General features: G+C 39.0%; 1 protein-coding gene across 1 annotated transcript; it reads right to left on the bottom strand.

The window, feature by feature from the left end:
- Positions 1–3,278: 3,278 nt before the first annotated feature.
- On the bottom strand, positions 3,279–5,627 carry LOC112177733 (auxin-induced protein 15A-like). Its single transcript, XM_024315994.2, has 2 exons — positions 5,610–5,627; positions 3,279–5,176 (listed from the first exon to the last, which is right to left on the bottom strand). Exons 1-2 carry the CDS (start codon positions 5,625–5,627, stop codon positions 4,892–4,894), a joined length of 303 nt encoding a protein of 100 aa, XP_024171762.1. The 3' UTR covers positions 3,279–4,891.
- Positions 5,628–15,040: the final 9,413 nt, after the last annotated feature.

Raw genomic sequence — 15,040 nt, forward strand, 5'->3', positions numbered from 1 at the left:
AAAGATTGGCCTTATAATCAACCAATGAAGGTTTTGGTTGAGCCACAATGTCACAATTTACTTTGAGAAGTAGAGAGAGAGGAGCCAAGTCTCCAGACATGGCGTTAAAGCCATGATTTTGCCGCAGGGGGATCACGGCGCCGGCGTTGGCCAGCCGGTGGTGCATGGCGGCGGCACCCAAGGCGCAATGGCAGTGCAATATAATGTTCTATTTGAATAGACTTTTGATTCTCACTTCTCTTCGTTCTGAAGAAGAGATGTCCGTGTGAAGTCTTTAGTATCACAGATCATCATATCATGACCTGAGTGTCCCAAACGGTCATGCCAAAGCCTATATGTGTCAGAATCCCATAAGTCATCTCTCATGACATGGTTGGATTCAATGACTTGAATAGTGGTTGCATACAACCCACTAGAGTGACACATAAGTTTCTCTAATACTCGTTTATGTCCGTAGTCATTAGAGGTGATGCAAAGGAACTCTTGTCCATTCTCACAATGTGTTTCCACCTGAAAACCATTGGCTTTTATATCTTTCAAATAAAGTTCAAATTAAGGTATGTCCAAGACATTAAGTAAAAGAATCGATACTTTATTAATAGTCAATGATTACATTAAAGTTTCTTAACCAAAGTCTAATCCAAAATAAAAATCAAACTTAGACAAATCGTAGTCACTCAATACATTTGGTAACTCCAATCAAATATGACCAGGGAAGTAGAGAGAGATGTCGGTGGAGCGAGGCTCTCTTAAGTACCACTAATCTCAATCACTTTCCTAGACATCATACTTCATTGGATGCGCCACTTGAGAAAGAGTTATTACAAAATTGTCATTTATTGATTAAGGCATAATTGCCATTACATAATTCTAAAAAAAAAAATAAACTTTCGAAATAAAAATCTGCTGTATTTTGCCTTCATCGCCAGATTTAAAGTCTTTTTGAACTCGATGTCTTGATCACCATTGATCAAGTACTCCATAAAACATAATGTAGAGGATGCTCTCTTGATTGAGGCGTATTGACGCAATATAAATGGTCCCTAGGACCATTAGCGTTGGAATAGTGTTACCATGGCCAAAAGTGGCGCCATGGTGCATGTCCAACCCCCAACCCTCAACGTCATGACTCCTTTGGTCATGTATTTGCCAACTTTGGCGATGACCTTCATGAGCATGTTGATCATATCATCCATGGCGACTTCTTTTAGCCATTGAACGGTGCTCATGGTAGCCATCTTGAGGCCTACCATATTTTCCATTCACAAAGTTCGCGGCTATGCCTTTCAACACATGCCATAGCTCCAATTAGCTGATGGAAATTTGTGATCCGTCTTGCGTTTACATGAGTTCGGAATAAATCAGAGGACCTCATAGCATAGACAGGGAATGTATTGAGGGTTTTCTCAATCAATTGTTCTTCTGTGATAGTTTTTCACAGGCATGAATCAATGTCTGATGCGGAGAGCTTCCAAACAATATTCCATAACTTTGTCAAAGTTAGAGAAGCAGAGATAATTCCATCATGCTTCTAAGTTCGGAAAATTGTGAATGTTGTTAAAACATTCACGAAGCGCCACCCAAAGGTTTCTAGCGCTATCCTCATTCATGTACTCAAACTGGAGTGCGCGCCATCTCCATGTGGTGCTTCATCAGGGTAAGTGCCCTAGAATTATCTATTTCAGTTTGTGAGTCTTGAGCGGTTCCTTTAGAACAAGGCTCTTGGATTGTAGGCAATAACTATCCCGTGCCCGTAGAATCCAATGGACTAAAATCGAGCTCGTTCAAGTTTGATATCCAAAAAGGAGAAACAAGAACGGATTAGTTTCAGAGTCAATGCTTCCACGAAAACTAATATTAAGATTTCCGAGCCTTAATGCTACCAAGAAATTGATTTCCAAGAAATTTGGATTAGACCGAAACAATGATGTTTAATATGGTCAAAAATAGATGCTTGCAGACGTTCTTAGTCCGAAGATTATGAATACTCTTAGTTCATTGATTACGAACGCTCTTAGTTCAAATATTATGAACACTCTTAGTTCATTTAGCGTGAATCCCCACAATTCCGCTTATTAAATAATCGAACTCATGTTCGTATATGGCAAATCCTGCAGCAAATAAGAAATTTAAAAGACAAGAAAGCAGGAACTTTAATCTTTAAAACTTACTTGTTGAAATTCGGAGCAGATTCGCTTCTGAACAGCTCCCACTTTGAATGGTGTACAGGTCTCAAAACGACTCCAATGGGGTTGAACTTTAGAGGTCAGATAGCAGAGATAGAGACGAACAACTTTGATGAAGACGTTTCGGGGCGTGCAAACAGGCTGATCTGCATAGGAACTAGCGTGCTGCTATGCTGCAGGGGCAGCAGGCGTGCGACGATGCTGCAGGGGCAGTAGGCGGCACACGGGTGCGTAAGGGCTACAGGAACATTGCACAGTATGGCTAGCAAGGGCTAGGTGCTTACGACAGCTTTTGGTGAAAGAAATTTTGGGTGTTAGGGTTTGCGGCAGGTTTTTGGTTTTTTTTTAGGGCTAGGGCTAAGGCTCGTGCTGATAACGTGTTGTAGTGAAAATTGAATTGCAGAGATAATAGATGGAAGAATTGTATGTGTTCTATTATTGATAATAGGAGCCTTTTATATAAGGATTTATAAAGTACATAATCTTGTCATACAAGGAAATAGAATCTGAATATAATTAGGAAATCTAGAACCTTCTCTCCTATTACAACTCTAGAACTAAACCCTAGTTTGAAGAGGCATACTCAATGTCGATATCCTTCAACAGATATGTATTTATTTTCTTTAATTTACATCATTATTGTAAATTGTGGTTCCATCACCTTACTACTAGCTAATTAATTCTTAGAGATTGTAATGCCACCACAGAGGAAAAGCCCAACTTCGATTCATCAATGGAAAGCGCACCACAGGTACTTCTTTGTTTCTTTCTATGTTTGGTGTTCTTTCTTTCTTTACCAGGAAGAAATTTTTCTATTGTATTCTTAGCATTTTATTTTATTTTTTTATTTTTTTACCATTTTTCATCTGCCATGATATTATCCTTTCCCATATTGACAGTTTATGGGTCAAGCACGCTGTTAATATCAGAGTGTATAAAAGATTAAAGCCAATATATGACTCCTTCTGTAGATTGACGTGGTCTACTATAATAAAAAATTAGATAAGCCATTATATCATCAAGTGTTTTAATATGCAGCCATTTGGTAAAAATAATAATAATATGCCACAAAGCTACAAGAAGAAAATGATATAGTGAAAACTAACACAAGAAAGTTGATCAGGAATTCAGGATATGAAGTAATTGTTTTGCATTCCCATATTTTATAGAGAATGAGAAAGTTTTACATAGGAGTAAAACACAGAACTTGACTGGCTTGAATTCACAAAATTTTGGAGTCTCATGAACTTTAGACTAATTGTTTATGCAATTTTCATATTTGCCTGATCTGATTCTTCTTCAAAATTTGGAACTCTTTCTTCATCAGCTCAGAAGCAGCTTCAGGAATACAGCCGGCCAGTTTCCCCACCACACAAGTGATTTGATGCAGTGGATGACAATTATCAACCCAAGCCTCTTCTTCATCTTGACTCAGCAGCGAGTTTTGAAATGAGTATGTTTTGGATCCAAGATCCGCTTCATTAGTGTTCACTTACACACTTAAGCGAGAAGTGAGATCAATGAAGGTGTCCTCACCGCAAGGAATTGTGATACCACCCATTCGATGATGGTATCCGAATTCTTCTTCAGCTTGACTCTGCAAATCCTGAAACAAAGGTCGGTTCAAATATGATATTGGAACCACAAATCGTTTCTTCTGACTCTCTCCAACATAGACTACAAAGTAGCCTTTTGGGATCTCTGTTGTCTTTGTGTTGGTGATTCTAGGCAATCGGAAACCCATGGTTTCTGTATACCTAATTCATCAAAGAAGGAAGAAAAGATTTCAAAGGACTTGTGAAACAGAGAAAGCTTATTGTGATTCTTGCAAGGAGAGGAGTTGATGAGTCACATGAATCTGATCATGTGTGTATATATAGAGAAATGGTATGTTGAAAATCATCTGCTACATGAAATTAGTGGTGAAGAGGCATTGAGACGGGCTCCAGGTAGAAACACTAGCTTGTGAGAAACCACATGGGTTTGTCTTCCAGCTCAAATCATTATAAATGGTACCAACCTGCATACTTGTAGAGACATTGTTCCCTACCTCCATAGCAGACAAGAAGAGGGCTACCACAGCTTTCAATCCATCTACCAAACTATGTTGAACGATAAAGCTGGGTTATGATTTAGAGGTTGCCTTGTGAGAAAGCATGTAATCACGTGGGTTTGTCTTGCCATTCTCGTCAATCTTTATCCTTCAATAGATTTTGCATATATATGCTACCGAAGAGTCCAATCTTGTAGAAACATGTCTTCCCTCCCAACACCTTGTCCATAACACAGGAGAGAAGCTAGCAGTAGTGACATTTCTATCTAAGAACTTAGAACTACTGAATGTAAGCCATTACACTTTATTTGTGCAAGTATGATGCCATTTAGTAAACTATGGCAGTGTTGTAATGGACAATAAGAGAAGAAAGTTCATGAGAATTGGACTACATATATTATATATTTCCAGAATATGATCCTGGGAGAGATACGTTTACATGGCATTGAAGACAAAATTTCACTGTTCGTGAGTTCAAAAATGGAGTTGTGATTTTCAGACAAAATGTTACTTAATTTAGACTCGTATGATGTGGCCATGTGTCTGATTCTACTTCATGAGTTTTGTATCTCTCAGCTCCATAGCAGCTGCTGAGTTAAAGAAGATCACTGTCATATTATCATTCAGTCACACACTTAAACTGGAAGTGAGATCAATCAAGGAAGGTGTCTTCACTGCAGGGGATCGTGATATCGCCCATGGGATGATCGTACCCAAACTCTTCTTCAGATTGACTCAGCAAATCCAGAAATGAAGGTTGGTTCAAGTATGATATTGGAATCACAAATCGCTTCTTCTGGCTCTCACCAACATAGACAGCAAAATAACCTTTTGGGATATCCAAGGTCTTTGAAAGTTGTTGGTTTTCCTTGAGATAGAGATTGAATAAGACTTCTCTTCGGGTTAACAATTCCAGGCAACCGGAAACCCATGATTTCTATATTATTTTTTCAAAAAGGGGTTTGGAACCATTCAAGCTAGGAGGCTCATCCCCACGCCCATGTTATTTAATATAGATTGATGCAGCGGGGGAAGAATGAAAAGACTTGATGGTTTAATAGAGATTGATGGTTTAATTTCTATATTCTTAAGAGGGAGAAGAATGAAAAGACTTGATGTTATTTAATATAGATTGATGGTTTCTATATTCTTAAGAGGGAGAAGAATGAAAAGACTTGAAATGATCTGGGAAAGAGAGAAAGCTTTGATGTTTATGAAGGAGAATTCACTTGAGTTCCTGATGATTTATTTGTATGTCCATATGTAGATGATGAAAGGGTGTGCGCGCAGAAGATCATTTGCTACATGAATTAAGTGGTTAAGATGAGTAGCAATGAGAGACACTAGCTTGTTTGAAATCAAGAAATCACATGGGTTTGTCCTGTCATTCCCGTATCTTATTTTTGAAACATCCTTTCCTACTTCCTTAGATTCTAGACAGGACAAGGACCACCTGAAGTGAGATATCTTTCTTACAAAGGGATAAGAGTCATGCACCATGGGGCTCCAATAGAAGGCAGTATCTTTGAAATTTCCAGAATTCTAATCATCTTATCGACATTGGGTACAAGGGACAGAGTTTCACTTGGGCAAGGAAAGAGAATGGAGTAATTGTATTAAGAGAGAGACTAGATAGGTGCCTGGTAGATGAGAATTGGCTGTTTTTGTGGCCTGATACAACCTTATCGCATCTGACAAGAATTGGATCAGATCATAATCCTATCCTTCTGGAAACGAATCCGATTTTCTTAAAGGCCCAACCTTCTTTCAAGTTTGAAGCGTTTTGGGTAGAGGATCCTGGATGCCAGGCTATTATTGAGGAGAATTGGAAGATATCAGATGCGGTCCCTAAGGTATCCTCATGGGTTTCAAACTTGTACCGTTGCAAGCACAAATTGAAAAAGTGGAGCAAATCTAGGTTTCCTAAGTGCAATAAAATGGAGATAAAAAATTGCCTCTTAAAGCTAGACGAACTCCAAGCTTCTGCTCCTTTTACAAGCACGGAACAGCAACTGGAAATTATGGAGAAAATAAGTTCTCTCTGGAGGATTGAGGAACAATACTGGCATCAAATGTCCAGAATCAATTGGCTCAAGGTGGGAGATTCAAACTCACGGTTCTTTCATCTGACTACGATCCATCGTAGACAAAGAAACCGAATTTTGAAAATCCAAAATGATGCGGAAGTGTGGGTTGCTGGAGAAAAAAATATAAGAAGGGAGTTTGAAACACAATTCAAGGCTGTTTTCAAGAGCCAAGGACCTCAGAGTTGGGGAAATGCTTTATCTGGAGTTAATTGCTTGGTATCTGCTGAAATGAACAGTAGCTTATCTGCCCCTTTTACCATCGAGGAAGTGAAGGAGGCTGTGTTTCAATTGGGTGCCTTGAAAGCACCTGGACCGGATGGTTTTCCAGGACTTTTTTACCACAAGTATTGGAGTACGGTGAATGAGGTGGTTGTTGCAGCCTCGAAGGAATTTGGTGCAAACACAGCAAGGCTTCATTCTCTAAATAGGACTCATATTGCCCTAATTCCAAAGGTTCCAAATCCTGAGAAGACTACACAGTTTAGGCCTATTAGTCTGTGCAATAATTCTTACAAGATCCTCTCAAAGCTGCTAGCAAATAGACTAAAGGCAATTCTCCCCCATATCATCTCCACAAATCAAAATGCTTTTGTTCCTGATAGGAAAATACAAGACAATCTTATGCTAGCACACGAGACTTACCACTATCTTCGTTTGAAGAGAGAGGGTGGAAATCATGAGTTTGGCCTCAAGCTTGATATGAATAAAGCTTATGACAGAGTAGAGTGGGACTTCTTGGAGGCGGCTTTACTAAAATTTGGGTTCTCTAGAGGATGGGTAAACCTGATCATGAGCTGTGTGTCTACTGTATCTTCTCAGTGATTTTAAATGGCAATCCAGGCCCTTTCTTCAAGCCCATCCGGGGTCTATGGCAAGGAGACCCTCTCTCGCCGTACCTTTTCTTGATTGTTAGTGAGGTCCTTTCTCTAAGTTTAACAAGGGCAGTGGCACGGGGAATGATACAGGGGGTTAAGTTGAGCAGAGGGTGTCCGGTTATATCCCACCTCTTCTTTGCAGATGACTCTCTATTTTTCTTGAAAGCAACACTCAGTAACTGCCTCCATCTTGTTAATCTTTTCAATGAGTATTGCTTGGCATCTGGACAAATCAAGTTTATTCTTTTCTCCGAACACACCAAGCCAAATGAGCAGGTTGATGTGTGAACTTTTAAATGTCAAAGTTGTTGACAATCCTGGCAATTATCTAGGTCTTCCAACGATATGGGGGAGATCTAAAAAGGAGGCACTTGGTTACATAAAGGAGAGAATCACCAGGAAGATTGATGGCTGGAAACAAAGTTCCTTATCTATGGCCGGAACAGAAATTCTTATAAAGTCAGTTGCTACTGTGATTCCTTCTTACCCGATGACGTGTTTTAAATTTCCGGTGGCGATTTGCAATGAGTTCAACTCGCAACTCAGCAATTTCTGGTGGGGTTCTAATAGTTATGATTCCAACAAGATCCATTGGAAAAACTGGCAATCTATGGGCCTTGCTAAGGAGGATGGAGGCATGGGTTTTAGAGATTTATAGGACTTTAACATGGCACTTCTAGCCAAGCAATGTTGGAGACTTATACAGGAACCTCAGTCATTGTGGGCAAGAGTACTTAAGGCTCGTTACTTTCCAAACTGTGAGTTTAAAGATGCAATCAAGGGATACAGAGCCTCATGGGTCTGGTCCAGTCTGGTTGAAGCTCAAGATGTAATCCTAAATGGGGCTACTTGGCAAGTCATTAACGGATTATCTATAAACATATGGAGGGACAACGTACTGGATCCCTCCTCCTCATGCTGGACCGGTCACAGCTGATGATGAGGACACTATGTTATACCCTCAGCTAGTCAACTCTTTAATTGATTGGGATCTGCATACTTGGTCACTTGACCAGATAGCTCACTTGCTACTGCCTAGCCAGTTGAGGCTGATAACTTCTATTCAGATAGGGGATGGTCAGGGTTCTGATCGATTAATCTGGCCATGGAGTAGGAATGGGTATTGCTCAGTCAAATTTGGGTATCACTGGATACATTCTAACAGGCATAAGGCAATCACTTGCTCCAAGCATACATCACATATAGGAGAGAAGTTCGTGTGGAAATTGGTTTGGAAGATTGACACTTTGACAAAGGTTAAAAACTTCCTTTGGAGAGCAATTTCTGGGGCTATTCCTACTTTACTCAACCTTCATCGAAGGAAAGTGTGCCCATCCCCTATATGTCCTATCTGTGGTGAATTTGAAGAATCTATTGAACACTCCCTTCTACTATGTTCATGGGTAGATTTGGTTTGGTTTGGATCGCCCTTGGGACTCAGACTTGATAAAAAGAGTGTAACTACTCTAGATTCATGGTTATCAAGCATCAACAATTGCACCACTACGGGAACAGAAAAAGAGAGGCTACTTACTTGGATTAGCTTTCTCTGTTGGAAGATATGGACTGCTAGATGTGACTTCATTTACCGTTGGGAGGCTTTGTCACCACAGAAGGTAATATGTGATGGTGTTAAACTGGCAAATGAGTTCTGGGGAGCTAGAAGCTTGTGTAATACCACTTAGAACCCAAGGTCAGCGATTCAAATCAAATGGAATCCTCCCCCGGCTGGCTTTGTAAAAATTAATTGTGATGCTGCATGGACAAAAGCATCTGATGCGTGTGGCCTGGGCACAATGATTCGGGATCACTCGGGTGCAGTGGTCGGGGGATCAATTCAATCAACTGTATGCAGCTCTGTGCCTATTGCTGAAACTAAAGTAGTGTTAGATGGGATCAATACCGCTTTGGCTGCAAATTTCCAGAAAGCAATTGTGGAATATGATGCTTTAGAGGTGATTAAAGCTATCAAGTCAGGAAACAAGTGTAGAGACTGGAAACTATACCCTCTGATCGAAGAGATTAGAAGAAAGAGTCTCCTTTTTGCTGAGATTCGTTGGGAGTGGATTCCCCGAGAAGAGAACTTTGTCGCTCATTCAGCGGCTTTGCTTGCCAAAGGGAAGGTGGGTCTTCATAGATGGGCGAACATGCCACCACCATCCTTGCTTCGTGTTCTGAAGAATGATGGCCTCCCTTGTCCGCCGTCAGATTCTTCTTAGGTTGCTGGGTTTCTTATTCAGCTTTTGTTTTGTTTGTTCTTTCTATTTCCGGGTTCAGTTTCGTTCTAGGAGGAGCGTTCAATCTGATGTTTAACTAGTTTGTACTTTGGGCCCTGTTTTCTGGGGTTATTTGGGCTTGCTCTTTTAATGAAGTTCCTTCTACTCTAAGCTGGTGAACAGTATTTATTTGCAGACAAGAATCAGTGGATCACCACACTACTAGAATTTTGGTCTTTGACATCGGCCAGAAACCGATGTTAAAAAAAAAATCATCCGATGTCTTAGTGGGTGATGTTAAAGATCATGAAACCCAGACATCGGTTTTTAGCAGATGTTAAAAATAACTCTAGATATCAGTTTCTTATAATGTCTCGATGTATAAAATGACTCCAGACATCGGTTGGTTTATAAAAAACTGATTTTGTTTCCTCTTGTGACATCGTTTTACGAAAGAAATTGATTTATATATCAATATTAGACATCTGTTCTATAGATAGAACTGATGTTCTTAGTCATTTATGACATCAGTTTGTTATATTAAGTTGTTGAGTTTTCGTTCTTTTTTGCTTCAATTTCTAGTTTAAAAGTGGTTTGCTTCTTATGTGCATAAATCAGTTTCTTCACTAGAAAATTATCAAAATGAGAATACAAGTGGTAACCAAAAGAAAATTCTTATTAATACTATTTTTGATAAAAAGAGTAGGGAGAAGAGGACATATGGCCTAAACTTCTCCATATACAAAACAAAAGGCTTGCAAATAAGTAAAACGGTCATTGTGTACCATTCCATAAGCAAGGCCATCTTTGCACTACTTTCTACAAAACAAAAATAAAAATGAGATTAAGTTATACCAAGCTATCCACTTCCACACAGATGAATTTAGAATCTTCTAGATCCATACCTTCTCATCACTAGTGACATGGACACTCACACCAATTGACTGCAGATAACCAAACTTTTAATCAGAAAACAAAAAAGATTACAAGGAAACCATACCCAGAGGTATTACTTTATATTATAAATGCACAAGTGGTGATAAACCAGATTGGGATGCAAGCAACCACATTGACTACAATATTTTACATAGGATGTTTTAGAAGCGAAAGGCCCCCCTTCAGCAATAGTACTAGATACAAGCTCACTATACATCCTGTTGAAAATAAATAGATCCATGCATATCACTACAATATTTGAAATGAAGATATATAACTAGACAATTGAAACTCGACTAATATCTGAAAATGTTGGTTATACCTGTAGACATTAAGCATGTCGAAAAAGATCAATGAAATCTGGGTTAAGAGAAATGATCCAAGAGAGCTGGCAGTTTGTCTGCAAACCAAAGAATAATTACAACTGATATCCAAAACAGGACCAACCAAAGGATGGTCAACAACGACTATTATCACACTTAATATTGTTATGACAGACATTGGATACACAGACAAAAAGAGAAAGAAAAAAAATTAACATGTAAAAAGCCCATTTAGGAACCTGACAAACGAAAGAGAAATTGCAATCTTATGTACACAAAACAAACAATATTCAACAATACAGTCACAGAACACAGAAAATGAAGATAATAATCAGGCTGCATTATATGGTTTGACCAGCAAAGCATAGTATGGATCAATTTTCTACAGGATACCACCATTATATTTCAAGAAATGTATACCTGTAATATATTAAGAACGGTTTGAATCACTTCCTGATCTTTAAGAACTTCGACACTTTGGCGTGCTTGCCCAATGATCTCGGACTATTTCTGAATGACAAGTACCTCATAAGCCACACAATACACTATCAGCACCTGCGACTTTGCAAGTGTGTGTTGTGTGTGCATGCAAGGAGGATATGAACAGGTCCAAAAACAGTGGTATTCATATTTAACCTGATTTGGGAGACTCATCAATCTGTGTAAATATTCATCCCTCTTTTGGGGATCAGATTCTGCTTCAAGCATATATCACCATAAAATCTTTCTACTCATACATCAAAAATTGATCAATAGACCAAGATGGAGCTTATGGCCTATTGTTTCACCATAACAGAAGCAGTAACTACCACCCTAAAAACAAAACAACAACAAATTGGTATATCTGATACCTTGGCTTTAGGAGCAAGATGAGCCATGAGAGCTGCTGCAGCATTACCCGCATTATTTTCCTTGTTGAAACTAATGGTGGAGTTGATGACCAGCAGAGTAATAATAACCGTAAAATCTTGCCAGTCAGGAGGCTTCCCCTGCATACAGATAAACAAACATCACAAATCAACAAACAAATCACCAAAAATGCAAGCAGTGTAAAAAAATAGCAACAGTAACCCGAAAACTTGAAAAACTTGCTCTCTCGAAACACAACACCCATACCACACAATTGTGAGAACATGAAGAAGAAAACACAGTTTGTGAAGAACAAAGAAAGGAGCTGTGAATATGAGGAAAGTAAACTGCTATGGGTGGAGATCACAAAATAAAGACTTACCTTATGTTAACAACGAAATAGGTTGCAAGTCGAGGGAGTAGATCGATAGCATCAGCTATGTTCTGCTATTGGTTTTCTACATAGCGAGCATCTTTTGTCTACATAATGACAAGAATGTTGGTAATTTCAATTTACACTAATAAAAAAAAGAAAAGTAAAAAGGTGATCATGAAAGCAAATTACAATTTATTACATCAATATTACTGTTAAAATCACAAACCAAAAGCACACTGCATTACCAGACTCATCAACCAAGCAAACACACTGCATTACACCAATTACCAACTAACTTTCAGCACCTAGCAATAATAATCTACAATCTCAGTAACCCAATGTTATAAACAAAAACCGAAAGCTAAGCGAACCTGAGCTATGGATCCCTTCTTCATCCTCAATCTCTTCAATTGCGACCTGTATGTCACAAAAAGCTAAAGTTTGAACCTTTTTTCACAAAGTTTGAATTTTTTTCACAAAGTTTGAATCTTTTGGCAAAACCCACTAAGAGTGAGCAGCAACTAAGCAAGCCATGAAATCCAAATTGATACACCAACAGTGAAGGGAAGGTTTCCGACGAAGAGATCCAGGTCGGTTAAGAAACAGAGCAGTACCTCGATGAAGAGATCTAGAGGCTTCATGGACGGAGTTCTTAGGAAGCGTCCCAGCTTACGTTTGAGAGGATTTGACTGCGGCGACCTTGGCGGCAACGGACTCTTCAACTTAGCCGCCAGCGAAGGCTTTGAATCCCAGGCCGTATAATTAGATCTAGAGGTGGCAAACGGGCCGCTAAGCATGAGCACGGCACGGGCCCGACAAGCTTAAAAGAGGCCCGGCACGGCCCAAGCCGTTAGTGGCCCGGCACGACCCGAGCACATTAGAATAACGGGTCGGGTTGGGCCTAGGAATATTGACCCATTGGCCCCGCCCGGCCCGAGCCAGTAATGGGCCCGGCACGGCCCGAGCACGACATATTGTGGGCCAGCCCGTTACAAACACAAAATTTTATTTTGTTTTTAAAAATATTTAAAAACCACAATGATGAGATTTGAATATTAGACCTCTTTATTTAAAATCTCATGACAATTTCACCAATGCTATTTCTCTATATTGTCAAAATAGTGAAATAAAACATTATATCCTTGTTTTGACATAAAGTATTTTTTCTAATCTCATAATAATACAACTATAGAATGAAGGAAAGAATAATATGATACTAAATCTTCATTATATTAATAAAGATTAATCTCACAATAATATACTACAAGCAATATATTTTGACTTATTTTTTCTTTCTTTCTTTCTTGTAGTGGAATATAAAAAATATTAGAAAACTAATCTTAAAAAGCTAAGATTAAGAAAAATATTGTAGAACTTAATTTATTTTAATTTTCTAAATAGTTAAATAAAATTAATTTTTATTTATTCAAATTAAAATTTTAAAATCGTGCTTTATAGTGGGTAGGCACGAGCACGGCCCGTTTATTAGCCCGGCACGAGCACGGCCCAACACGATATGGGCTCGGGCCATGGGCTGGACCGGGCTTAATGTTTAAGTAAATGGGCCGGCACGAGCCCGGCACGATAATAAATGGGCCGGCCCAAGCACGGCACGAAGCACGACTAGGCCCGTTTAAAATGGGCCGAGTCGGGCAGGGCCGGCCCGTTTGCCACCTTTAGTTAGATCTGAAGGCGGAGGCACTTTTCTCCTTGGAGGCTGCATAGACTTCATCTTTGTCAATTCCAGAGAGAGACTCAGAGGGTTTTAGAGAGAGAAAGTGTGTGTGTGTGTGTGAGAGAGAGAGAGAGAGCTTGCCAGTGGAGGCATGGTGCCAAAGAGATAGTAACGGGAGTGAGAGGAGGAGAGGGAGGTAGTGGTGGCCGTGAAAAGAGAGCGGGAGAGGAAGGAAGAGAGGGCTAGGGTTTCGGGGAAGAGCTAGAGAGAGGGCGGGGTCACCAGTTTTGTTATAGATAGTGAGTGAGGACCCAGAGTGGAAAACTGACTAAGTGTGTGTGGGGAATGAAAATTTTGGTCCCCGCGTGCCGAAATTTTAAACTTAGTCGTTTCCGCGTTTTTTTAATTTTTAGAATTAAATTGTAGACATCGGTCAACAGTAAAAATCGATGTCAGTAATATGCATAGAAATTGGTATTTGAGGAATCGATGTTAATGACATTTTTTTATATCGCGTGAATTCCTCACCGAGATGTCTAAGGCCAAAATTCTAGTAGTGCCAGCATGGCAGCATGTGGTTACTTGATGTATGATATCTATGATTTCCAATTCCAAAAAGCTGAGGAATTATTTCAAGTTGTCTAGTCAATCAAGAAAAGTCGACTCATGCACTACACCATAAAGTTTCATTGATAGCATTTGAAAAACGCTATGGTATCCTACCATAGTGTTTAAGTAAACGCTATGTCTGCCCCAGCTATAATAGGTCTAGGGCATATCATAGCGTTTTCCGAAAACGCTATTAAAAGGTCTGCATTTATAGCATTTGTGAAGTGCTATTGTATAAGGTACTGTAGCGATTATAAACGCTATTATTACACAATCATAGCATTTAGTGAATGCTCTTAATAAGTATGTCGTAGCTTTTAACAAATGCTATTATACTTATCCAATAGCATTTTGTAGTGCTACTGCCTTTATTTTGTAGCATTTAGAAAATGCCACAATACTTTGAAATGCAGCAAGTATGTAGAGGGAAAGCTTATAATCTGAAAGAATCAAAATACTAAATGACATTCATAAAAATCATGCAAGTATTACATAGTCTCAGCCAACATCTCTGTACTTTTCAACTATAAATACAAATCCTATTGAGAAACACAAAGTCTATATAACTAAACTAATCTATTACTTCTCCAAAGAAGTATCCAAAGCTTGCAAGATATCTCTGAACTGTCAAAGAAAAAAAAAACAAAAGAAAGCTTATCTCAAACTCCATACGAATTATATATTTGCATATACTTATACCATTGAGTTGACAGATTATTTTATCATAACTTGAGTATATATAACATTCTTACCTGCAAGTGCTAAGCTGCTAGCTTATCAGCCAAAGAACAAGATTCTATTTAATGGCAATATCCACCTATAAACTTTTCCCAGCAATATGAAAATTTTCCTTCA

The sequence above is a fragment of the Rosa chinensis genome, chromosome 7, assembly GCF_002994745.2.
Source record: "Rosa chinensis cultivar Old Blush chromosome 7, RchiOBHm-V2, whole genome shotgun sequence".
In the NCBI taxonomy this organism is placed as follows: domain Eukaryota; kingdom Viridiplantae; phylum Streptophyta; class Magnoliopsida; order Rosales; family Rosaceae; genus Rosa; species Rosa chinensis.